We start from the raw sequence: 26,470 nt of genomic DNA, 5'->3' as shown, positions 1-26,470 counted from the left end.
AGTCCCCAGCTCTGACTCCTGACACCCTCTGCCCAGAGCTCCCACAAGGACCTGAGCGACACCGGGTAAATCTTCTAGTTGTCTATATTACATCATCAAACTTGTGTGGAACATTATTCGTTTAAATGTCCCAGGAGAGACCTAAAATGTCATTTGGGGCACAAGGTTTATATTAGAAATAAAATCATATCCATAAAGTCAAGTCTCATTCCTTTCAGAGTTTTTTATTTATTTCAACTTTGGAGTCTTCCCTTGTATTTAACCTTCATTTTCCACTTGGCTTCTTTTGCTGTTTCTGATGTTTCACGGATTAACATTCCCTTCTCCCCTCTGTTGGGAATTGTAATTCTCCACGATAACTAGATCTCATTTTTCCTTTCTCAGAGGCTGTAAAGGGACAGGGAGTCTGACAGGGAGGATTGTGAGCGGTCTCTGCTCTCCTGTGCTGTTCCCAGCACTGAGGAATGGGTAATACAAACATTTCTCAGATAATTCTGCAGGGATAGTTACAATGTATAACATCACCCCTGCCTCATAAAATGTGATTCTTCCTTCTTCCTGATCCAGAAATACCCCAATCACTGCATAGGGTGCATCGTACTTTTTTATCTTTTTATTTTCTGGGCTTGAAAAAAGGTCTCCCTGGGATCTCCGCAGAGACCAGCATCCCTCCCCAGGCAGTGTCGCTGGCTTCTCTCTTTTCACTGTCTCCCTCACAGCCTGACTCAGCACCCCCAGCTCCCAGTCCACTTTGTACCCCACCTCCACCTCCCAGTACTGCCTGCCAGCTGCAAACCCCTCCCTCCCCACCACTAGCAGGGCCCTGGAGGCTGCAGCCGGCTCTGGAGATTCAGCTTCATGCCAGACTCGTCTCTGATCCTCCGACAGTCTGAGCTCTGGGTGTTTGCAACCCGGGTCCAGAGTGATGGAAACTGGGGAGAGAAACCGGAACAGTCCCCTGGTTAGTGAGGAGAGACTCAGAGACACTCAGCGTGATAAACAGGAACAGAGAATAAACCAAGGCAGAACTGAACTTTAAAGAAATAATGTCAAGTAAATACTAACCTGAGCAGTAGCTCTACAATAGCAAGTTACACACTCTGGAGGCAAAGTACAGCCCATGGGCAGAAAGTGGGTGTGGGAAGCTCTTTCTGCTCTTGCCCTCCAGCACTGGGGGAAGGGAGCAGGGGCTCTGGCTAACATCCCTGCTTCTCTGCCTTTGCTCAAAGGGAGGGACATCAGCTGGCTTGGGGTCAGGAGGAAACAATGTCTGGAGGTGAGATATAAGCTGCTCCATTGTGAGCAAAAGCCTGGGTCACTATGGAGAGTGATGCCTGCATGTCACTCTGCCTCCTCCTGTCCTGCTGCAGCTGGATGGCTCCTGGACATGCTATTCAACTGCTGCCTCCTGTTTGGGGAAGAGGAGCAGGATTCTCCCAACATGTCATTATGCATAAATTGTTCATCTCTCTGGCCATGCAGAGTACCTGAGAGCATCAGTACCACATATGACTGCATCTGTTTTACTGGGTCAGGTCACAGTGTTCAGCAGCTTGTTGGACAAAATATAACAAGTACTTCAAAGACCAGTCTCAATGGATGAGTTACAACTGGAGTTATAGATCCATTCCTCACAGATTATATTTAAATAAGAGGCTGGTTTCCAGCCTAATCTTTCAGAACCATTGTCCATTCAAGAGCTCACAGTGTGATGAAGGGAAACATGAAGGAGAAACCATTTAGGACGGGGCAGCCTGATTCCCTGCTGTGCCTGGAAAACTGGGGAAGCTTCCATCAGCCCCTGACTGTCCTGCTGCCAGTTGGACCTCCATGTGGCTAAAACTGATTAGAGTTGTGCTTGTGTTTAAACATTGTGCTGGATGAGGGTCTTCAACTGTAAAACTGTTGTTGATGGAATCCATTTTTTCCGTGTGTTTGTAGAGAAATGAGCACAGAGAAAACAGGTAAATACAGTAGAATTTAACATACAGATGGATTTAGAGATGTAACATTGATGTGCAGGTCTCTTCGCCCTGAAGGTGAAAACCTGGCCCTACCTGGATACTCCGCTGTGTCTTTTCAGATCAATCTGTTTTTATCATCTGTAAATATATCCAGCTAATGCACATGAAATTTCCTTTCTTTCAAATGTGAAGCTTTCAAAGAAAAACATCTCATAATTTATTGAAAACAGATGTACTGTGTGTTCTCCAGCTTACCTGCATAGCTCTGAGCTCTTCTGAAATCTACAGAGGAGAAAAGCCGTTACTGCCTGGACAATCTATGGCACAGTGGCTACGTCTATACTACACTTCTTTTTCAGAAAAAGATGCAAATTGTGGAGCGCAATTCGTGCTCTTTTTTTCCGATTCTTTTTTCTGAAGAGGCTTTTGAAGTTTGGCCTATCTACACTGGGCCAAATTTCAGAAAAACTTCCTCTTTTGGAAGAGCCCTTCTTCCTCATGAAACAAGGTTTATAGGGCTTCTGAAAAAGTGTGCCCGCTCATCCAAAAAAAAAAAAGAAAAAAAAAAAAAAGGAAGAGTAGACACATTCCCTGGACACAGTGGAGTTTTTCTGGGATACTTCTGCAGAAAAACTCTGACATTTCAAACATCTTCTGCTTATCTATGTGTTTATACATAACATACTCACCTCTGTGTTCTTTTAACCTACTTAATACATGTGTAAACATTACAATGTTCAATTCAATTATATCTGGATAATTTAAAATAATTCAACTTACCCAGCTCTGCTAAGAGTTGGCCTGAAATGAAAAGATACTTCAGTAACTGACCCAAGCTTATGCTTTTCTGACATAGGTTTAAAATTCTGAGAATTCTGTTCAAACAATGCTCAGACAAAGGGGCTCATGCAACTCCTATTTGCTGTAGAAGTTCTTAAACTATCCTAATGTTTCCATTACAGCCAATGGATTTACTCACCTCAATAAGACCTGGGTTGTTAGGCTATGTCAAGACTCTTTTGAAAGAGGCTTTTTTGAAAGATACTTTCGAAAAAGAGCGTCTAGACTACAACCAGTACTTTTGAAAAAGCAAGCTGCTTTTTTGAAAGAGAGCAGCCAGGCAGTCTGGATGCTCTCTTTCAAAAAAGCACAGTTTGCATTACATAGCGCCTTTTTTCGAAAGAGCACATTCGAAAAAAGGCATTATTCCTCATAAAACAAAGTTTTCTGTGGTCGACAAGACTTCCGAGTTCTTTCAATTTACTTTTGAAAGAACGTGGCAGCAGTCTAGACGCAGAGGAAGTTTTTTTTAAAAAAAACCCTGTAGTCTAGACACACCCTCAGTTGCCTGCTGTGTACTACCCCATTAACTCACCCATTCAGAGCATCTTTGGCCAAAAGAGACTGTCAGGGGTCTGTGTTTGCAGATGTAGCCTCATAAGTCTTATGTAAAATACTGTACCTGTATCATACAATCAGGCAGCAGAAATATATGGTTTGAGTTCTCATTTTAAACAGCATCTTTTACCAGTGCTATCATCAAGTACTATTGCATTCAGTACTGGAAAAAAACTGTGAGTCAGCAGTGCAGTGTAGAACGTGTTAGCTTCTATGACTGCTGTCTCTGTCCTAGCACTATTGCAAAAAACTAAATGAGCCACTTGCATCCCTTCTGCAGTTGCAATGGTGGTGACTTAAAAAACAAAGATGATTTCTTTAAAATAAATACATCCCACAAGAACCAATGTTAATGTTCTCAGCACAATTGCTTGTGCACATAGTATAATTATATATCCCAACTTGAGTAAGTAAAGAGCTCTCTACCCTTATGATTTTGCAAATGTATGTATCACAAATGCCTTCTGCCAAATAGAATCAGAACTGTTGAAATGTATTTCACAGTCCCTTTAGCTACCAAGGATCCTCAGCGGAAGCAGAAGCAACAAGGGCCTGTGTTATAGAAATGGGAGACATCGGGATTCCATCTGTGCTCTTGTCATGAAAATCCAAGTGTGTAGACTAGAAACATCTGATGTCCTAATTGGATTATGATCACTTTTAGGAAGGGGGTATTTGTTTGTTCTGTTTGTGCAGTGCTTAGCCGGCCAGGGCCCTTGTCCATAACTGGGGCTTCCAGGCACTGCCATAATAAACCATATAAATAATGTACAGTGCCTCACACTGTGGGGGTCTTGGACTGTGCCTGTGGATCCCAGGTGATGCCATAACTCACATAATAAATAATATTCACCACCAAGCAAGTGCCATGACTGGGATCCTAGAGGATGCTGCAATTTACCAAATACATATTGTACAGCTCCTAGCACAGAGGAGTTTGGGAGGGGCTCCTAGAAGTTATGGTAATTCTAATGTTACCATTTGTCTACAGCTTTGAATCAGTGCCTTAAGCAAGACAGACTCATAATCAAAGGAGAATATTTCACAAGAAGAGCTGGGATAAGTGAGGTAAAGATTAGCGTTCACAATACAGAAAGCAGAGCTCACACTGTGAAACTGAAAGGCAGGTATAATGAAAACAAGAGGAAGAACAGGTTGGACCCCCCACAGTCCAATGCCCTCGGGACGTGAGCTGTCCTGGACAGGGAGTCTGCCAGATGAGGGGAGGTCAGTGCTCCTCTGCTGGCTGCGCTACTGCTAGCTCCTCTGCTTGTGGCTCCCTGCCCTACTGCTGCCCTGCTAACACTGGTGGACCAGGATCCCCAGCTGCTGAGCTGCCCTGCATGGCCACTCCCCATCTCACTGCCACCGAGATTTCCCTTGCTGGGGCTGCCTAACCACCCTGGCCCTGCTGCCCCTGGTGGTTTTCCTGGCTGCCGAGCATATTGCTACAGGGGATTTCCCTGCCAGGTCTGGGGCTCCTCAGCCACTGACTGTCCCTGCTGCTGCTAGAGCTTTCCCAGGATTCCTCACCCAGGGCTGCCTGGTTGCTGCTGCTGGCTGGCCCCTCTATCATTAGGGCTCCCCAGCCATCTGGCCCACTTCCTGCCAGGGGTTCTCTTGCTGGAGCAGGGACTTCCTGGCTGCCACCTGTCTCCACTGACACCAGGGGCTCCCTGGCCCAGTCGCTGCTGGGCTCCTGCATTCTCCTGAATGGCTCCCATTCCCAGCCTCTGGGGCTCTTTGATCTGGTAATATCCATGTTCCTTCAGCCTGTACAGTTTTCACCCAGTGTCCCATCAAACTGGCATGTTATGATGGCTATGTATATAATGGGTTTGAAGAAGGACCTGATCTATTTATGGAGGATGCATACGTCAACAGCTATGAGCCAAGGTGGTGTGCAGCTTTGTGCTCCTGGTGACCCTAACTCTTTCCCTGCCAGAAGGGAAGGTTCGGTTCAGATGGGTCTCCCCACATTTGACTGCCATATACACTCCTCGGCTGTGTCTACACTGCACCCCTTTTCCGGAAAACGGATGTAGATTAGACAAGTCAGAATTGCAAATGAAGCGGGGATTTAAATTTTCCCCGCTTCATTGGTATAAACATGGCTGCCGCTTTTTTCCGGCTCGGGGCTTTGCCGGAAAAAAGTGCCAGTCTAGATGGGGATCTTTCGGAAAATAAAGCCTTTTCCAAAAGGTCCCTTATTCCTGATTTTAAGAGGAATAAAGGCCCTTTTGGAAAAGACTTTATTTTCCAAAAGATCCCCATCTAGACTGCACTTTTTTCCGGCAAAGCCCCGAGTTGGAAAAAAGCGGCAGCCATGTTTATACAAATGAAGCGTGGAAAATTTAAATCCCCGCTTCATTTGCAATTCTGACTTGTCTAATCTGCATCCCTTTTCCAGAAAAGGGGTGCAGTGTAGACACAGCCCTCCTGTTGCTCTGGCACAGACCACTGGGACAGGATTGTAGTCTGGGTGGGTCTTTACTATGACCCAGCATGGCAGATCTTACATTCTTGAATAATTAATCAAACCTGGGACCTCTGGAGTTTAGTGCATGAGCTTTGTCACAAGAGCTTAAATCCAGCTGACTGTTAGCTAAGGCTGTAGAGCAAACTCATTTCTCTCTCTCTAGATGGGACAGTGCACCACAGCCAAAAGGTGTGTGGGTTACAGAAGCAGAGTCTCCCACAATGGTGTTTGACCACATTTATTGGGTTCACCTTCAAGGTGCCATAGACCGACTCACCAGAACTCTCACCTCTTGTAAATTTATCACAAGTAACAAAATAGACAAGTTAACTTACCAATGTTTTCTTGTATGTCTTGAATTGCTGCAAAATAGTAATTAAAATTACTGCACAGAGAGAACATGAACTGAGGGTATGTCTACACTACCCCGCTAGTTCGAACTAGCGGGGTAATGTAGGCATACCACACTTGCAAATGAAGCCCGGGATTTGAATTTCCCGGGCTTCATGTGCATAAGCGGGGAGCTGCCATTTTTAAATCCCCGCTTGTTCGAACCCCATGTAGCGCGGCTACACAGGGCTCGAACTAGGTAGTTCGGACTAGGATTCCTATTCCGAACTACTGGTACACCTCATTCCACGAATAGGAACCTAGTCCGAACTACCTAGTTCGAGCCCCGTGTAGCCGCGCTACACGGGGTTCGAACAAGCGGGGATTTAAAAATGGCGGCTCCCCGCTTATGCACATGAAGCCCGGGAAATTCAAATCCCGGGCTTCATTTGCAAGTGCGGTATGCCTACATTACCCTCCTAGTTCGAACTAGGAGGGTAGTGTAGACATACCCTGAGAGACTGAGCAAAGATCTATAGAAAATTCTGCTATAGCACGTGCATAACTTTCACTCAGTATGTTATAACATTAATACTCTGGGTGTCCCTAATTTGGGAATAGTCTTAGTGTGGAATGTGGGAGGCAGAGGTGGAAGTGGCTCTTCACCCTTCCCTCCAGGTGGGGAAAAGGCAGCACAGTGACCCTACTCTGCTGGAGGCTTTACCTCACTGCTCCCAGTGTGGCAGAGGGCAGTGCCTGGGAGTATCGGGAGCACGAAACACCATGTAAGCACCCTAAACCCATTCTCCTCACTCCTTCTTTGGCCAGGCAAAAATTTAATTCAGCAAACTGAGGTGCAAGTGTATTTAATATGCCATTAGCCTTCTTGGCTATAAGAGCTCATTGATGACTCGTATCCAGCTTCTCATACACTGTAATCCCCAGGTCATTTCCTGCCAACTTCTGCTTATCCAGTTGGTCCCCAGCCTGTACCAATGCTTGGGATTCTTCTATCCCAAGTGCAGGACTCTGCACTTGTCTTTGTTGAACCTCATCTGCAAACTTGCTGAGAGTACAATCCATCCCCTCATCTATGTCATTAAGAAAGATGGGGGGGGGGGGGGGTGTAGATTGGATATTAGGAAAAACTATTTCACTAGGAAGGTGGTGAAGCCCTGGAATGGGTTACCTAAGGAGAAGATGGAATCTCCATCCCTAGAGGTTTTTAAGTCTGGGTTTGACAAAACCATGACTGGGATGATTTAGTTGGGGTTGGTCCTGCTCTGGGCAGGGGGCTGGATTTGATGACTCCCAAGGTGTCTTCCAGCTCTGGGATTCTATCATTCTGTCAGTATCCAGTCCCTTATATGGGAGCAATGATTATGGTGACTGTGGGTAGGCAGGTGAGTATGATCAACCTTTCCTGTAGTCTCATTTATAAACAGTTTCTGATCAATGTCATTCAAATAAAAATGTGCTGCTATTTATTTTAACAAAGCCATTTGTAGCAAAGTTCTGTCTGTCCACACTGAGCCGTTTTATAACATGAGACTCACCTATTGCATCTATCCTTTTGTTTGTCTCTAATGCAGTAAATGAAAAGAAACATACATGTTACTGGAGCAGTGATTTGCTTTACTTTAGCGAGTTCCAAGATTCAGAGATTCTGAGGACAGATACGACAGTTGTGATCATCTAGACAAGGGGTGGCCAACCTCTAGCTCTAGAGACAGCTGTGGCTTTTCTCTCAGGCAGTGACTCCAGGGCTGCAGCTACAGTTGCCAATTTTCCCATGCTCAACTCCTGATTCCACCTCCTCCTCCAAGCATATTGTGCCCTCGCGCCTTCCCTCCCCATCAGAGCCTCTTGAATGCCATGAAAAAGCTGACTATAGTGGGCAGGAGGTGCAGGGAAGGAAGAGGGGCTGCTGGTGGGTAAGCCACTGGAGGCGGGAGAAGAGGCACCTCCTGGGGACTGCTCACAATTTACTGTAGTTCTTTGGCAATATACATTGGTAAACAGTGGCTCCTTCTCAGGCTCAGGTTGGCCACACCTGCTCTAGACCAGTGATGAACAACCTAGGCTAGTGAGTGGGCCACATGGGTGACCTCCTTCATCGCAGCAGGCCACAAGATTCTCATAACCAAGATGGTCTCCCGGCAAAGGGTGATTTTCCTGACTACCCTTGCATCCCTAGAGTTTGGGGTTTGCCAGCTGATCCATCGCAGAGCTCTGACTTACTGCAGAGAGATCTCATGGCTCTCAGAGCAAGTGTTCTGTGTAATCAGCACTCATCTCACTCCACAGGCCCATGTTTACATGCATGTCACTTTAGCAGTACCAGTCGGAAAAAGCTATGCAGATGGAAACTTGCAGAATCTGGCAGCCCTGCACGTGGGCAACAGTAAACAAAATGGCTCATGGAAGATACATAGAAACCCAAAGGCCCACATGCATCTCCTGGATCACAGGCTGCCTCCCACTCTTCTAGCCTGACCTCCCAAAACAGTGGCTCCAAACAATTCCTTGGGTCTTGGGTAATAAGCTGTGAGATGGGCTGTTATAGCTTATTCTTACTATTCCATTGTTAAAGCAGCTTCAAACCTTTGGATACAAAAAGTTTTCCTAAAAAAATAAATAACCCTTAACTGTTTTTAAACATTCATCTAAATATCTCCACACACATAAAGGAGCATTTCCCATGGAAATGACCTGTCCTTAAAGTGCCTTATTGAATATTGAAAATTTGAACTCATATAAGAAGTTGATTGAGCCTGTTAAACAGAGAAAACTGTTTGGGTGTGCTGGAATTTCTTCTATGGGAGCACATACAAACATGCACAAGGGAAACAGTGGATCATAAGACTCTTTGTATTCTCACCTAGTGCATTGAGCAGACGTTCTTTTTCTGAAAGAAATAATATTTAACATCATTGTAAAATAGAAGTCAAATGTTATTCACTGTATTTATGACACTGAAGAAATATCCATTACACTTTTCATCTGTATCTATAATTTGTTTGAAAATAAATCATTTATATGTTATGAGACTAAGTCTGCTCTCATTTTCATTGGTGCAAATCCAGTGTAAAGTGACTGATTGAATCCATAAGAAAATCAGATAGTTTTTCACTTCATTTGAATCTTTGCATAGTGTGATGTAGCAGGGATTGTGTTGCTTCATTGTGCTGTGTATGATTCCTACTGTCCTGGGCACGGCCACACTGTCTGAAGGAATGGGGATGACTCACTGCAGAAGTGTGTTGGGCCCCTCACACGTGGGAGCTAGATATAGGAGATAACTCCTGCCTGGAAAGCGGAATGAAGGGAAGGCTGGGCTGACACCAGATGGGGAGTCAGACCTGGGGAAAGGTCAGTCTTGGCTGGGTTAGGATAAGAAAAGGAGCTAAGAGCAAGAAGAAGGGAGAAGGGCCCAGGACCCATCCTCCCTGAGAGGATAATACTGGCTGTTCTCTGTCCGGAAAAGTTTTCCATTAAAAGCATTTTTGGAACAGAGAGTCTAGACTGGCATGGACGCTTTTCCGCAAAAGCACTTTTTGTGGAAAAGCATCCGTGGCCAATCTAGACGCGCTTTTCCGCAAAAAAGCCCCGATCGCCATTTTCGCGAGGGAAACAAATCTCAGCTGTCTACACTGGCCCTTTTGTGCAAAAGTTTTGCGCAAAAGGGACTTTTGCCTGAACGGGAGCAGCATAGTATTTCCACAAAAAGCACTGATTTCTTACAGTAGGAAGTCAAAGCTTTTGCGGAAATTCAAGCGGCCAGTGTAGACAGTTGGCAAGTTTTTCCGGAAAAGCGGCTGATTTTCTAGAAAAACTGGCCAGTCTAGACACAGCCTCCCTGTATTAACATCTATCTTATGCTATGTTGTATCCCTGTGAACTAATAAACCTTCTGTTCTACTTGCTATCTGAGAATCTGGTTGCGGATGGGGTTGCATGGCTTGGTGACTCTCTCGTGCTCTATAACCCATTGTTCAGAACTATTTTATGTGTAACTGAAAGTGAGCCTTCCTTGTAGGCCTTGTCAGGTTTTTATTTATTTATTTCCAATGAAAAATTACAGATTTTTGACAAAAAGTAAAAAATTTTAAACATTCAGGGAAAAGCTTTAATTTAAGAAGTGAAAAAAAAAACATAAAAAGCTGAAAAGACCAATCTATTTGACCCTTGTTGGCAAATGCAGTATTCCTGTGCTTTGATATATTGCTCACATGCAACCTTAGATATTGAATATATTTCAATGATGGAGGAGAACTGACTTGGACCAAAGGTTTATCTTAAAATCTATTATCTTAATATGTGGGTTAAGTCAATTGGAACAGATTTCAGAACAGGAAGAGTCTATGGCTGTGTCTAGACTGGCAAGTTTTTCTGCAAATTCATCTGATTTTGTGGAAAAACTTGCCAGCTGTCTACACTGGCCGCTTGAATTTCCAGAAAAATCACTGACAATCTCATGTAAAATCATCAGTGCTTTTCCGGAAATACTATGCTGTTCCCGTTCGGGCAAAAGTCTTTTTCCGAAATACTTTTGCACAAGAGGGCCAGTGTAGACAGCATAGTACTGTTTTCTGCAAAAAAGTCCCGATCACGAAAATGGCAATTGGGGCTTTTTTGCGGAAAACCGCATCTAGATTGGCCACGGACGCTTTTCCGCAAAAAGTGCTTTTGCGGAAAAGCATCCTGCCAATCTAGACGCTCTTTTCCAAAAATGCTTTTAACAGAAAACTTTTCCTTTAGAAGCATTTTTGGAAAATCATGCCAGTGTAGACGTAGCCGCTGTCTATCCAGCTTTTATTGACTTTACTGTGGTCGTTTGTGGTAACCTGGGTTATGTCTAGACTGCAGGCTTCTTTCGAAAGAGCCTCTTTCAAAAGAGCGTGTCTAGACTACAATGCGCGGATCGAAAAATCGATCCGCTTTTTCGAAAAAGAGCATCCTGACTGCTGGACGCTCTTTCGAAATTGAAAGCCACCCGGAACTGCTTCTGCCAGGGCATGGGGGCAGCATTTCCTTCCGGGTGCTGCCTGCCTGCCCTTTGCAGAGACGCGTGGTGAGAGGGACACTCCTGAACACCCGTTGCTCTGCTCCTGCAGCTGCCTTTGCTGTCCCTCGAGGAAGTAAGCAAGGCATTGCAGTGCTGCTTTGGAGTGCTCAGCTTCCTGGGACACCCCAGCAGCTTTTTTCTTTTGAGGTTTTTCGCTTTGAGACCCTTATTTTTGGCATGGAGCCAGAGCTGCCCCTGGGCAGGCGATGGCCCCACACCACCATACTGCAGCTGTTGCTGCATCTGCATGACACTGTCATGAGGCTACTTCCCGAGCTGGACCCAGACCAGAGGTACGAGGGGCTCCTCCGTCAAACAGCCGCACTGCCCTTGCCTCCAAACTTTTTCGTGGACAGGCGTGTTTGGAGGTTTGACACCAGCTCTGACTGGTGGGACCGGCTCGTGATGGAGATCTGGGATGACCAAGACTGGCTACACAACTTCCGGATGCGAAAGACCACTTTCCAGGAGCTGTGTACCTGGCTCGCCCCTGCTCTGCAACGGCAAGACACCCACCTGCGGCCCGCCATCCCCCTGGAAAAGAGGATCGCCATTGCCCTCTGGAAGCTGGCAACCCCCGACAGCTACCGCTCCGTGGGACACCAATTTGGCGTGGGCAGGTCTACCGTAGGATCCATCCTGATGGAGGTAAGTCATTGTCTGGGGACAGTCACAGTTTGGGGTGGGGGGAAGGGAGACTGTCAGGAAGGGCCAAGTGGAGTGGGAGTGGGAGGGAGCTCCTCCACTCACCCTGAATTGTTGGGGGGGCGGTTCTGAGGAGGGGATTCCCAGGGTGTTTGAGAGGGAAGGTGGGCGGTGGGTTCTCCTCCTAAGAGATAAGGCACCCCTTCTAACATTTTGTTGTCTGTCTCGTTCTGCAGGTGGTGAGGGCCATCAATTCGGAGCTGCTCAACAGGCTCATCTGTCTACCAGATCTGGACAGCGTCATGGCCGGCTTTGCTGCCCTCGGCTTCCCGAATTGCGGAGGAGCGCTCGATGGGACACACATTGCAATCCGTGCACCGCCCCATCGAGCAGCCCAATTCATCAACAGAAAGGGCTACTTTTCTATGGTCCTCCAGGCCCTGGTCGACCATCGTGGACAGTTTTCGGACATTTGTGTTGGGTGGTCAGGGCGGGCACACGATGCCCGGATCGTCAGAAACTCGTACCTCTACCGGAGGCTTCAGGCAGGAACATTTTTCCAGCATCGCGAGTTTGCGGTTGGGGATGTGCACATGCCGGTGTGCATAGTGGCTGATGCCGCCTATCCCCTGATGAAATGGCTGATGAAGCCCTACACCGGCCACCTGGATGCGAGCAAGGAGCAGTTTAATGCTCACCTTAACTGGGCTCGCAACCAGGTGGAATGTGCGTTCGGACGTTTAAAAGGCAGATTCCGGTGCTTGCTCACACGCCTCGACATGGGGGAGAGCAACATCCCTGAGGTGGTAGCCACGTGTTGCGTCCTCCATAACCTCGTGGAGAGGAAAGGGGATGCCTTCCTACCAGGGTGGGGTAGAGGTGCTGATGGCCAGGAGAGGCACTTTGCCCAGCCCCGGACAGCTGCCATCCGCCAGGCTTACCGGTCTGCTGTTGGCATCCGGGAGGCCCTCCGGGAGCAATTCTCCAGTGGAGGCCACTGACTGTAGTGAGGGGCTTCTGCCTGGGGACTGGGCCTTGGCCCAATAGAAGCTTCCCTCCACAACCCATCTCCTGACCCTATTTGGACACATCAGTAACACCAGGGTGTGTTGCAAAATAAAATGTTCTGTTTAATTTTTGTACATATTCTCAAACAATAGTATAAATGTAGCAAACATAACAATTTTTTTTTTCATTTTTGTTGTTGAAAACACTATTTACAATAAAGAAACATTTTGTTTGTGCTTTAACTGGGGTGATGGGGGTGCTTGAAACCTGGAGGGGGGAAGGGGACTGGAAACCTGGAGGGGGGAAGGGGATCAGGTTGCCCGGTGCTTGCCAGATTTCCCTCTCCTGCCTGGGCCTCGTGTTTGGGGTGCTCCACGGCTACGGGATCGGGTGGTGCACCTGTCGGTTGGCTGGCTGGGGTGCTCTTGGGATGTGGAAGCCTGGGGGAGAGGAGGGCCAGGGGGAGAGAGGGGCTGGGGAACTGGGGGGGCTGGGGGAGAGGGAGGTCCAAGGGGAGAAAGGGATGCTGTTGTGGAAGGGGGGTTTGGTGGGGTGGGGTCATGGGGTGCTGGAGGAGCAGGACCAGGCACAGGAGCAGGCAAGCCGCAGACCTCCCTGAGAGTGGCGCACAGGGACGTGCGCTACAGGACCAGCTCGTCCATGAGCCGGTCACGCCAGCGATCCTCTGCCTCCGCCCTCTCTCGCAGGATGGAGTTGAGCTCCTGCACGGCCTCCACGTGCTGCCTGAGGATGTCCGCATAGACACACCTGTGTCTGCGTCTCCCATGTCCCCGAGATGGAGATGGAGGTGGGGCTGGGGTGCTGCGGCCCTCTTCCACGGCTGGTCCGGCTGTGGAGGAAAAGAAGAAGACACAATCAGTCCTAAAAACTGGACTCTGTAGCACTTACAATACTAACAGGATGGTTTATTAGGGGATGAGCTTTCCTGGGCCAGACCCACTTCCTCAGATCAGAGTAACACGGCTACATTTCTATCACAATCAGTCATGTGTGCAACAGCTGTCCAAAAGGGCATGCCCTCTCCCTTGAGACAGGGGAATCAGACATTCTGAAGGTCACACTGTGTGTGTGTGACCTGGGCATCAGCCTGAGCATGACAGGTTTCCCTTGTGCATCACCCACTGTGCACCCACCTACCCCCCCCTCCCCCGGGTGTTACACAACCTCACTGCACTCACCTGCTGCTTCCTCTCCTGTGCCAGATGACGCCTGGGAGGCCTCTGGGGTCTGGGTGACTGGCTCCAGGGTGAGGGTCGCCGTCTCCTCACTGTCCTCCTCCTCTGGGACCATGTCCCCGTCTCCAGACTGCTCTGAGTCCTGCTCGGGAGCGTCCACCACGGGGTCTGCCAATCCAGACTGTACGAACCGCCGTGGTGTGCGTGCTTCTCCACTGCCACCCAGGATCTGGTTCAGCTCGGGGTAGTAGGGGCAGTAGTGGGGGGCTGCCCCAGAACGGGAGCTCTCCTCCCTGGCTTTGACGTACCCCTGGTGCAGCTCTTTTACTTTGGAGCGCACCTGGTCCTGGGTGCGGGGGTAGTGGCCCTTCTGGGCCAGGGCTTCAGCCACGCGGCCATAAATATCTGCGTTTCGCCGCCGGCTTTTGAGGGCCTGTAAGGCCTCCTCCTCTCCCCAGAGCTCCAGCAGGCTCTTGATCTCTGGGCCAGACCAGGATGGTGCCCGGCGTTTGGAGCCCTTGGCTGGGTCCCCAGAAGGCTCTCTGGAAGGGCCAGGACGGTCTTGGGGCTGGGACATGCTGCAGCAAAGTAGCTGTGTGCTCTGGCTCCTTCTCTGCAACAAGTGGCTGTGAGGTGCCTGTCCCTTTAAGGAATGGCTGCAGCCAGGAACCACAGACATGCAACCCATGGCCCAGATTGTCCTCCAGGGCTTCTTCCTGGAGGCCAATACTTTCGAAAAAAAGGGCTCCCCCCGTCCACACTCACTTACTTTCGACGGATCTCCCTCGAAAAAGGCGTTCTTCCTCGTAGAATTAGGTGTACCGCCATCGAAAGAAAAGCCGCGTTCTTTCGATTTACTTTCGAAAGAACGCGGCTTGAGTCTGGACGCAGGGGAAGTTCTTTCGAAAAAAGGCTACTTTTTTTGAAAAAACCCCTGAGTCTGGACACAGCCCTAGAGAAGCTGATGTTAGTTTTGATTCAATATGAGATTAGCACCTAATAAGTTTAGAATTAACTCAGAGTACTTTGGTGATAAAAATTGAGCAAGTGCTTCAGTGTTAAATTGTATTTCAGCCTAGGCTTATTTCACTAAATTCATCAGTGATCTAATTCCTGTTCCAGTAGTTTGATCTGTCTTTTGAGAGTACATGTAGGGCTGAAATATAGAAGCTCATGGGACTGGGAAATGACTAATTTCTTCTTTTCTATCCTTTCTTCCCCCCTCCCTCCAGTATATTCTATTTTAAATTGTCTTACCATCTGAAAGAGAGGGCTGCAGCAGGTCTAGAATTATTCATAAGTACCCAGACTTGCTGGCTTTCTTATTAGTATTTGTCTTGTGTTCCCTAAGGAAAGAACTTGGCATGCTCAATAGCAAAGTTCACTCATCACAAAATTCTCCTTGGTGCAGAGTGAACATTTCATTTACTATTTAAGACCTCAGAGTGATGGTATGTTTACACATTAAAGTTATTTCAAGATACCTTTGGTTTCCTTCTTCACAAGCTACCTAGAGTTAAGGGAGATCTTGAAATAGCCTGTTTTGAAATAAACTCAAAATAAGTACATAGTGCAAATTGTGTATCTTATTTTGAGCTAAGGGTGCTGTATAGACAGCCTAATGCATGTAGTGCACAGGACTTGTGTTCAAAATGTAGCTGTTCTAAGCAGAGAATGAACTTTTTAGTAGACTCAATCAATGATCTCTCTAAGCTTTTCCATCCACAGGGCAGAATAAATTTTGTTATGTGAACCATGGCATGTGCAGGAGTACATCACTAATAGAAACACATACTGTTGACTGTCAGCACTGTGGGCACTCTGCTAATTAACTGGATGGCATTTAAAACCCTCCTAAGCATCCTCACAAGTGCTCTGCTTTCAGGAAACCCTGGACTCAATCCTCATACAACAAGCAGCTTTAACTGAGTTGGCAAAAGTCCCACTGGCAAAGCAAAACCTACATCCACACATAATTTGGTTACATTACTCAGGAAGGGGTGGCTCATTCATATCTCTGAGTAACAGGTATTATATTAATCGACACTGTAGCACATGCATAGTCTGAATTTCACTTAAGCTTTGTTTTGAGGGCTTATATGGGCTTTAATGGTGAATAGCTTTGGTGTAATCCTTAGTGATAAAGGAACTCACAGATTCTTATATAAACAGTGGTCCCAGTCCTCAGTAATTTCTTTCCCTGGATAAGGACTGACACATCTGTGATTCACATCTTCCAAAATTTCAGCATGCCATGTAATAGTATCTCCATGAAACTGACCCATGGAAATATTTCTAACACATTATGTGACATCACATCAAAATATATTTACCTTCTTCCATCTTTTTCTTTTCATTTACTGTAAACACAAAGAATCACAAGGCAATCTTAATTCTTCTTAAAAGTTTCTCCAAGCCTTATTTCAATCCCAAAGCAAATTAAAAATGCAGGGCCAGATATTCTCTGTGTAGGGAAAACCTGGTTACGTGCTCATTCAGGGTGTATCTACAATGCATGGCTATTTCAAAGTAAGCTATTCCAGAATAGTTATATTCCCAAATAGCATATTTCAAAATAGCATGTTTATACTGCAGAGAAGTTTCAAACTTAGTCCACGGCAGACTCCCCTAATGTAGACATGCTATCTCGATTTAGAGCCCCCAGAAGCACTAGGAAGTAATTATTATGAATGGCCCTGGGAACAGCTATTTCAAAATAGCAGCAGAGGAGCATCTACACATGCCTTATTTTGAAATAACTGTTTCAGAATAGGCATTATTCCTCGTGGAATGAGGTTTACAGATTTCGGAATAAAAGGTCCGTTATTTCAAAATAACAGACTGGCTGTGTAGATGCTTGTATTGTTATCTTGAAATAATGGCGCACTGTAGACACTCCTTCATTGAATGAAAGTTGGTTTCTGTTAGGCCTCTGATTATGCAGAGAATCTGGCCACATAGAACAGTGGCCCATTCTCTGTGAAAATATCAGGATACATGTGAAGATCCCTTGCCAAAGCAAAGCCCATCACCTGAGTCAGCAGTAAAGTGACTGACTTAGTTAAAAAAAAGCATCAGTGAACAGGCTCAGATATTTACTGGTGGAATTACTGGTGTAGATAAGAGGGGCATCAGACCCAAGTTTAGGAAGACATAAAAATAAAGCATCCAGAAGAGTTAAGTGTATATGAACTGAACTAAAAGGCACCTATAAACTGAAAAAAAGACCAAAGTGAAATGTTAACTGAGGAAGCTTTTTTACCAGATAATTTAAAGGAATCCTGAAGTTCCTAGGAGATGCCATGAATACGCTCAAGGGAAATGAGTGATCAGAGTAGCTAGATTATTAACTAGCTTATTGAGAAAATCCAGATCCTGCCTTAGTGCTCAGTGAATCTTGCGTACCAAGGGAAAATCCATGGTGACTACATATTTTTCACAGCCAACCAGCTGGAGGAAATCTCTCCTGTTTCCAGGGAATATTTTACAAAATGCTTTGAAGTTCATACTTTACCCAGTGTGCATTGGGAACTGTAAATGATTTCTGCATGTACATGACTAACCCTATTCTACAACTTTTAATGATTCTGTAGCAATGCCATGCAAGGCCCACAGAAGAATGACTGGCAGAAGGGTTGTCTCCATGGGATCTCTTTCAAGGTATGTCTACACTACAGAGAATTGTTGGAAAAACAGCCATTTTTTCCAACAAAACTTGAGGAATGTCCATACTTTAGGTGTGTTCTTCCACTAGAAAATCGAAAGAACAGAGGGGTTTTTCTGGCATTGGTATGAGGAAGAAGCCTTTTTCCAGAAGATCTCTTTCGGAAAAAGGCATTTGTGGATAGGGAAAAGGAAGTTCTTTTGGAAGAAGAGGAAAGAGGAAAAAGCATGTGCGCCCTTGTGGCCATTCCATCCATAGCAATCACTGCTTACATGCAAGAAAGCATCCATTCAGTCTGGACTTTCTGATTTGCAAAAGTGCCTCGCTTTTTTGATGTGATTTTGCAGTATGGACTCTCTCTTGCACAAGAAGTTTTTTCAGAAGATCTCTTCCAAAAAAAGCTTCTTGCACAAGAAGCCTGCAGTCTAGACAAACCCTTCAGTCTAGAGGTAGCCTTAATTACAAGATCTGTTTATGTCAGAAAGAAACAAACTTTCCTGATGAGCCACCAATGGCAATAAACTCTCTTGATCAATGCCTGAATATAGACCCCAACTCTCATTACATCACTGGCTGCAAATTGCAAATGGTAAACAGAACAAACCCTCCCAGCTCCTGTGATATATCAACAGCTTCTCAGATCAGAACACCAACTACTCTCTTGAACTTTTCTTCAGGAATCATAGAGATGTAGGGGCAGGAAGGGACCTTGAGATGTTATCTAGTCCTGATTCCATAGTCTCCCTGAGACTAGGTCAAAATTAAAATGATAAAATATGTTCATATTAATTTGCAGTCACCTGCCCAGTTACTTACCTGAGTGAGATGTTGTGTCGTTATTTTCTGAAAAAAAATTAAAATGCTCTCTGAAAATAAGGTACTTTTAATAATATCCCACAATAGTTTTGGAGGAAATAAATCATTATCATTGGCATGAATGCGAGGTTTGTAATCCTGAACTGTACCTTGGTGAACTTCTAATCTTGATCACATTCATATGTGAAGAATTAAAAAAAATATTTTCACAACACAAGACCTATCTGGTAAGAAATTACCCTTTTATAAACCTTTATATTTCACCTTCTGAATGAATATTCAATTCAATTTTTATTGTTCCACATTTCCATAAAATCTGTTTTAATAGTTTCATATATTTATAAAGATAAAATAAAAAGAAATACTCACTTTTCAATTTATATCCTACAGCCATAATAATAGCTATGCTAAGAAATAAAATGATCAGGAAAACAGTCATCCAAGGGGACGTGGTAGGGAAGAAAGCATCTGAAAAATATGGGAAAATGTCAGGAATATTCCCCTCATTCTAAAGAAAAAACTTCAAAATTAAAGCCAAACAACTAGAGCACCTCAGAGGACCTACTGAAATCACATTTCACTTCAATTTAGAGATGGATGTCTCTTTTTGACAGAGCAAAGTCTAGATGAATTTAGATCTAGAGAGTCTGCATGTCTTCCAGATATCATAGGGAAGAGAATATATTGCCCATATATTCTTCCATGTGTTCTGAAAAATCACACCCCTTCCACCATATGCTGCTCACCCTACTCGAGTACATAGAAACACCAAAGTCATTGGCATGGCTCACAGGAGTAAGATACACAAGATTTTCCTAATACTGTATACTGGTTTGGTGCTAGTATTCAGGCAGAAATTCAATGCAAGTTTAATACAAAGTTTTAATTCTCACACAGTTAAATTATAGCTTGTTCCTTTTTAGTCCATGAAATGGCAAGAACCATACCCAAGCCACCTCATTAGCACAACTGCTGTTGCCTGTGAGGGAAAATACAATGTGCATCACTTTGCTAGACCATTCTCACCAGAAATAGTGTCAAATAGAAAGAAAAGCAGACAGGTTTTCTACAGAGAAAAGGAGGCAGAGAACTTAATGTTATTATTCCTGGTGATGTTGCTATGGTTAATGAGATGAGGCATGTATCATATGTCCAGATATTAGTTATTTCTGTCAACGGCCATGTGAGGTAGATGGGATAAATGAAGTAGGGAAAGTGAAAGAAATGAAGCATTTTCTCTGATGCCATGAAGGAAATCAGAGGCAAGCTCTGAACTCAATAAAGAATCTTTCCACCCAACAGACATAAATGGGAAAACTTCCCTGGGTGAGGGCTTCAAAGCAGGAAGAAAGTCTAATCAATCAATTTACCATTAAATAATAATGGAAAGTTAAAATACTATTAATGTTGAAAATTAAGCACATAAGTGTTGGGAGAGACCAAAATGAAAGTTAACTGCACCATCTTAATTTTGCTCTCTTTTTCAATCATGTACCAGTACGCTGAATAAAAAAGTTTTCTCTTTCTTCTATTAGCATTGAAAATGCCAGGCAGCTTTGCTACATATTTGTGTGCAAAGAAAGCCATTAGAGCACTGGATCATTACGTAGAAAGAAAACACTTTAAAATGTATCTGTGCAATTTATTATTTTTTAACTTAAACTCAGCCTAAACAAAATGGCTGTGTCTACACTGCACCCCTTTTCTGGAAAAGGGATGCAGATGAGACAAGTCGGAATTGCAAATGAAGCGGGGGATTTAAATATCCCCCGCTTCATTTGTATAAACATGGCTGCCGCTTTTTTCCGGCTCGGGGCTTTGCCGGAAAAAAGCGCCAGTCTAGAAGGGATCTTTCGGAAATAAAGCCTTTCCGAAAGGTCCCTTATTCCTCTTAAAATCAGGAATAAGGGACCTTTCGGAAAAGGCTTTATTTTCCGAAAGATCCCCTCTAGACTGGCACTTTTCTCCGGCAAAGCCCCGAGCTGGAAAAAAGCAGCAGCCATGTTTATACAAATGAAGCGGGGGATATTTAAATCCCCCGCTTCATTTGCAATTTCGACTTGTCTCAACTGCATCCCTTTTCCGGAAAAGGGGTGCAGTGTAGACACAGCCATTTTGTTTAGGCTGAGTTTAAGTTAAAAAATAATAAATTGCACAGATACATTTTAAAGTGTTTTCTTTCTACGTAAGAAAGAAAGGTTTTTCCTGCAAACTGAAAAATACATATTTAAAAGAAGATTATCCCCTTGCTCTGATAACAACAGACCTCAACACATTTTACAGTGGAGATCAATGTCATTATCCTTATGTATGGGGAAACAGAGACACAATCAGGAAAGTGATTGGCCTAGTATCAATCAGTGAATCAGCACTATATTGAAGAATACAACTCTGGTCTCCTGGATCCTAACCCAGTGATCCATCTCTTTGCTTACTCAGCTCCTGGGCATTTATTTCTTGCCACAAAAGGAAAGAAAAAAACAGGACCCAGCTCATGAATCTTGCCACTTCTTCACTGATTCCAGTCTCTAACCACAATGTGCACTCACCTGAAATCAGGACTCTGGATTCACTGGATGTATTTAGCACATTGTTGATTATTTTGCAGGAAACTTCATTATTTGACCCTGGTTCTATGTGAATGGAGCTTTCAATGTTGTAGGTACCAGCAGGTGTCTTTCTATAGATGGTGGTCATCTTTTCTGTTCGGTTTTCTCCTTCACTGGCTAGCCAGAGCACCTGGGGCTCTGGGAACCATCCCTCAGTCCTGCAGGCAAGATTGATCCCCTGGCCTGTATAGTGCTCCAGGAAAATAGAAGATTCACCACCCCTAGCTACAAAAAGGAAGTAAAAACAAAAACAGATTTAAACTTTTTATGCTTTGCACAAATGACCCAGCTGTCTACACTGGCCGCTTGAATTTCCGCAAGAACACTGACAATCTCATGTAAGAAATCAGTGCTTCTTGCGGAAATACTATGCTGCTCCTGTTCGGGCAAAAGTCCTTTTGTGCAAAAGGGCCAGTGTACACAGCTCAGATTTGTTTTGTGCAAAAAAGCTCCGATGGCTAAAATGGCGATCGGGGCTTTTTTGCGCAAAAGCATGTCTAGATTGGCCAGGGATGCTTTTGTGAAAAAGCGCTTTTGCGCAAAAGCATCCGTGCCAATCTAGACGCTCTTTTCCGCAAATGCTTTTAAGGGAAAAGCTTTTCCGTTAAAAGCATTTGAGGAAAATCATGCCAGTCTAGACGTAGCCCTGGTGTAAAATATTTTTAAAAACAGCTTGTGAGGTCTATCAAACCTGGGTACCGATCAGAAGGACCTTCCCAGGCTCTGTGTCCCTCTGAGCTTTTGTGTAGGTTGCTTCCCTCAGGTTAATCGGAGTACCTTGCAACTGAAACAAAGATATTGTTCCTCAAAGGCACTGCAGGGAGTAGTGACTCAAGAAATATTATTTTCCTGGATATCATTTGCATGTTCCTGGACACTGCCTTTTTTAAATCCCCCTCAGTCCAAACTCCGTGCCCGCGGCTACACATGGCATGGAGTAGTTAGTTCGAATTAAAGATCCTAATTCAAACTATCATTACTCCTCATGGGATGAGGAATAATGGTAGTTTGAATTAGGATCTTTAATTCGAACTACCTACTCCGTGCCACATGTAGCCGCGGGCACGGAGTTTGGACTGAGAGGGATTTAAAAACGTCAGCGCCCGGGAACATGCAAATGAAGCCCAGGTTATTTAAATCGCAGGCTTCATTTGCAACTCCGGTTGCCCTCATTTGCCTACCTAGCTCGAACTAATGAGCTAGTGTAGACAAACCCTAAGAAGGCTAAAATCCTGTGTGGACATTCTCTCTCCTGGGCTATGTCTATACTGGCAATTGTGTGACAAAAATGTCTCTTTCAGAGGTTTACCCTCCACTCCATAGCAATAAGTATTTGAGAGCAATTTGAAATCAGTTCAATAGTTTTAAAGGCCAGAAAGGATCATTAATGTAGGCCAAAAAATTTCATCTGAATTTTTCTGAGTGGAGACCAGTAGCTTGTGGTGGTATGTTTTGGAGAGAAAATTATCAATTTTGATGTAAAAAGGATTGAGAAAAGATCAAATAGCTTTGGAATTTATTCCAATAGTTATTTACCCTCATTGGTAACATTAAGAATTCTTTGTTATTTCCAATTTCAATTTTGCTAATCTTAATTTTAAGGGAGCCAATCTAGTTTTGCCTTTGTCCATGTGACTAAAAAGCATTCCACTAGGTAGAAGCTCTTCCCCATCCAGGTCATTATAAACTGTGCCCAAATGTCTCTTAAACTTATCTTACTTAAATTATATAGACTGAGCTTCTTTAGTCTATCTCTGTGAGGGTCAATATTTTCTGTGTCTGTTCTGTGCATTCACTAATCATTCTCACAGCTCTCCCTGCTATGCCTACACTACAGGCTTCTTGAGTAAGAAGTTTTTCGTGGAAAAGATTTTCCACAAGATTTCCACAAGAGAGCATCCACACTGCAAAAGAGCATCAGAAAACTGATGCGCTTCTGCACAAGAGTGTCCAGACTGCATGGACACTCTCTTAAAAAGAAGCTCTGACTGCTATTCACAGAATAGCCAACAGAGCACTTGTGCTTTTTTCAATTGGCTCTATTTGCACAAAACCCCCCTGTTTCCCATCCACATACACCTTTTTGTGCAAGAGCTTTTGTGTAAAAGGGGGTTATTTCTCATAGAGGAATACCAATTGCACAAAAATCCCTCTGTTCTTTTGATTTACTGTAAATTTACTTGTGCAAAAACGTGCTTGAGGTGTGAATGTTCCACGAGTTTTTACTCAAAAACTGTTGTGTAGACATAGCTCCTGAGACAATCCAGTTCAGTGTGAAAGATCTTCATGAAGACTTAATTGATCTATTTCTCTCCAAAATGCAAAAATGCCTGGTTCTAAAAGTTTGAAAGTCACCTTCACTGACCTGTTACCTGCATTTCCATCTCCGTCTCATCATACCAGTTCTCAGAAACCACTCGGCACACGTAATTCCCTGAGTCAGAGGACTGCACATTCTTCAGCTTTAGAGACATGTTTCCCGTGCTCATTCCATGGTGAAAAAACTCTGTGCGACCCTGGTATCTCACATCCTGCTTTTCTTCTTTGTTTGCTCTGTTGTAGGAGCTCACATCTCTATTTTCCTGGGGTGTAACCAGTCTCCACTGCACATTGATGTCCTCAGGGATATTTGCAGCTATCATCTGGCAGGGCAGGATAACATCTTCTCCAATGAACCCAATCACTGAAGACTCATGAGGAACAATTCTATATTCACCTGTAGGGATTTATAGATATGCATTTTTTAATTTCAGATAATTAAGAAATAAATGAACTTCAAGATATAGAAACACCTGGAGGTGAGGCAAAATAGTCATAATGATTTTCCAAGTAATTTTACTGCTTTTTTTTTTAGTTTGTAAATATTCAACACAATAATAAATTGGCATTTCAGGCTGTGATTTTTGGCCCTATGTAGACTCTTTACCCCTGTGAAGGTCACTGGATTTCTGAGGCGCCTTAGCCGGTTCAGTGGGATCAGATATAGTTGTGCCAAGCACCCAGCATCCTATATTCCCATGGGTGCAATGTGCCTCCTGCTTTCTGTGCAGGACCCAACAAGCCTTGAAAAGTGCCCCAAAGGTGAAGCAGCCTTTCCAATTACTCAGGCTATGTCTACACTGGCATGATTTTCCGGAAATGCTTTTAACGGAAAAGTTTTTCATTAAAAGCATTTTCGTAAAATCACGTCTAGATTGGCAGGACGCTTTTCTGCAAAAGCACTTTTTGCAGAAAAGCGTCCGTGGTCAATCCTAGATGCGCTTTTCCACAAAAAAGCCCCGATCACCATTTTAGCTATCGGGGCTTTTTTGCGGAAAAGAAATCTGGGCTGTCTACACTGGCCCTTGTGCACAAAAGTCTTTCAGAAAAAGACTTTTGCCCGAATGGGAGCAGCATAGTTTTTCCGCAAAAGCACTGACAATCTTACATGAGATCGTCGGTGGTTTTGCGGAAATTCAAGCAGCCAGTGTAGACAGCTGGCAAGTTTTTCCACAAAAGCAGATGATTTTGCGGAAAATCTTGCCAGTCTAGACACAGCCTGGGTGATTCAAATTCCTAGGAGTTGCTGGACTAGTGCTCTCCAGTGGCTGAGAGCTTCTTATGGTTATTTCTATGCTGTAATTAGACACATATGGCTAGTCTGTATCAGCTGAGTGGGGGTTGTGGGTTCAAGCTAAGTGGAGACTAATTGCCGTGTAGATGTTTGGGCTTTAGTTGCCTTTTCTCAGGCACAAAAGCTTTAGAAAGGTGAGTGACTGTTAGTAACCCACTTGTTGATGAGGAATCCAGGATAGAGAGGAATTAATTGACCTGCCTGAAGTCACAAAAAGAGTTACTTGGTAAGTGAAGAACAGTACTTAGGTCATTTAATACTCAGTATTGTGCCTTAACACATAAACCACACCAATGAGAAATGGCATTTATAGCCTTTAAGTCCTAATCTCTGAAATAGCCTCTCCTTGATTTGTGAACACATGTTTCACCACAACATGAATGTACACGTCTTGCATTTTTATTAGGCAGCACAGTTCTTGCTGATGGCAGGGAGACCCTTTTTTGTTTCTGAATACATTTAATTAATTAATTGGAGATTGCCAATCTCCTAGAACTGCCAATCTCCTAGAACTGGAAGGGACTTGAAAGGTCATCAAGTCCAGTCCCCTGCCTTCACAGCAAGACCAAGTACCAACCCTGACAAATTTTTGCCCCAAATTGCCTCCAGCAAGGATTGAACTCACGTTTCGCAGGCCAAAGCTCAAACCACTGAGCTATCCCTCCCCCCTATGAAATTTAGAAGTTTCATAGAGTGATGTGAGAATAGGGGTGTCCCATGAATGACATTAGTCAGTCAATATTCTATGTAGCGCATATGCAAATGGAATTGAATGATTTTTTTCCCACATTGTTGTGAATAAAGAAGTGAGCTGCACTGTACTGAGAAATGAAAATGTCAGACACTAATCACATATACTGAAACCTGACACTGTCTCTGCCTGTGGTTTTTCATCTCCCGGAAATCAGTATTTACTTTATAAAAATAAATTGAAAAAAGAACTTTGCTTACCTCTTATTAAGCAGGGCGTCTTTAGGAAAGTCAGTATTAGCATTGCTCTCGTCCACTGGAACAAGGAATCCATTGCTAGGCACACATTCAAAAGAGTGGTAGGTCAACAAACTCTAACAAAAGTCAGCATGCTGGGGCAGATGTTGTGATTTTCTCCCAAGCTCTTGAAAGGCAAGTACATTATATTTCAGTGTTATTGCTTAACAAGAAAGAGAAAAGGAGCAATGCTGGAATCTCAGTTATTAACTAACCTTTTTGTTGATTTATTCTAAATGCACCCAATTCACAGTTTGATTCAGAAGTTCAGAGTTCTGCACAGAAGCCAAACAAAACAAAAGGTAGTTATTAAGAAATTGCAGTAACATTACGTAGGACAGATCCTTCACTTGGCTCAATTGAGCTGTGACAATTGTCCCTGTCTACATGTTGTACATGGATTGTGGCTTTCAGGAAGTTCTCTGTCTTGGGTGTTGTTCATGGCAGTTGAAATTTGTACTTTGTTTGCTGGTACCATACATGTAGCTATTCATTAACCAAGTACAAAAGTAAAAAATGAAACCAATTTTCCTTCTGAAAGAAGCAGTACACCATGTTCAGTTTTGACCTGAGTGTATTAGACTTGGCTGTATATAAAATCATTTGGCATCTGTCCCTCTTTTAGACATCTATGCCAGGCTCTGTGGAGTAGCTCACAACTGTGAGTGTCCATCTCAGGGCAGATTGTCAGAA

The 26,470-nt window shown here is 44.3% G+C and overlaps 2 protein-coding genes across 4 annotated transcripts; both read right to left on the bottom strand.

Annotated features, from left to right (window-relative positions):
- Positions 1–209: 209 nt before the first annotated feature.
- On the bottom strand, positions 210–26,241 carry LOC102463097 (butyrophilin subfamily 3 member A3-like). Of its 3 annotated transcripts, XM_075914327.1 has the most exons (13): positions 25,993–26,240; positions 25,742–25,904; positions 23,543–23,893; positions 21,118–21,402; positions 18,938–19,036; positions 18,569–18,595; positions 16,422–16,448; positions 9,053–9,079; positions 7,728–7,754; positions 6,177–6,203; positions 2,745–2,765; positions 2,220–2,246; positions 210–932 (listed from the first exon to the last, which is right to left on the bottom strand). In XM_075914327.1, the coding sequence occupies exons 2-13, from the start codon at positions 25,812–25,814 to the stop codon at positions 367–369; spliced, it is 1,557 nt and encodes a 518-aa protein (XP_075770442.1). In that variant the 5' UTR covers positions 25,815–25,904; positions 25,993–26,240; the 3' UTR covers positions 210–366. The 3 variants fall into 3 exon arrangements, with proteins under 3 accessions (XP_075770442.1, XP_075770443.1, XP_075770444.1); XM_075914328.1 differs by having other exon boundaries at positions 25,742–26,241; XM_075914329.1 differs by lacking the exon at positions 16,422–16,448 and having other exon boundaries at positions 25,993–26,241.
- LOC142823363 (uncharacterized) lies at positions 11,274–16,415 on the bottom strand. Its single transcript, XM_075914330.1, has 2 exons — positions 14,092–16,415; positions 11,274–13,742 (listed from the first exon to the last, which is right to left on the bottom strand). Exons 1-2 carry the CDS (start codon positions 14,774–14,776, stop codon positions 13,534–13,536), a joined length of 894 nt encoding a protein of 297 aa, XP_075770445.1. The 5' UTR covers positions 14,777–16,415; the 3' UTR covers positions 11,274–13,533.
- Positions 26,242–26,470: the final 229 nt, after the last annotated feature.

This window comes from Pelodiscus sinensis, chromosome 33 (assembly GCF_049634645.1).
Source record: "Pelodiscus sinensis isolate JC-2024 chromosome 33, ASM4963464v1, whole genome shotgun sequence".
Lineage (NCBI taxonomy): Eukaryota > Metazoa > Chordata > Testudines > Trionychidae > Pelodiscus > Pelodiscus sinensis.
Note: the sequence above shows the minus strand (reverse complement) of the source record. Positions and strands in the feature narration are given on the sequence as shown.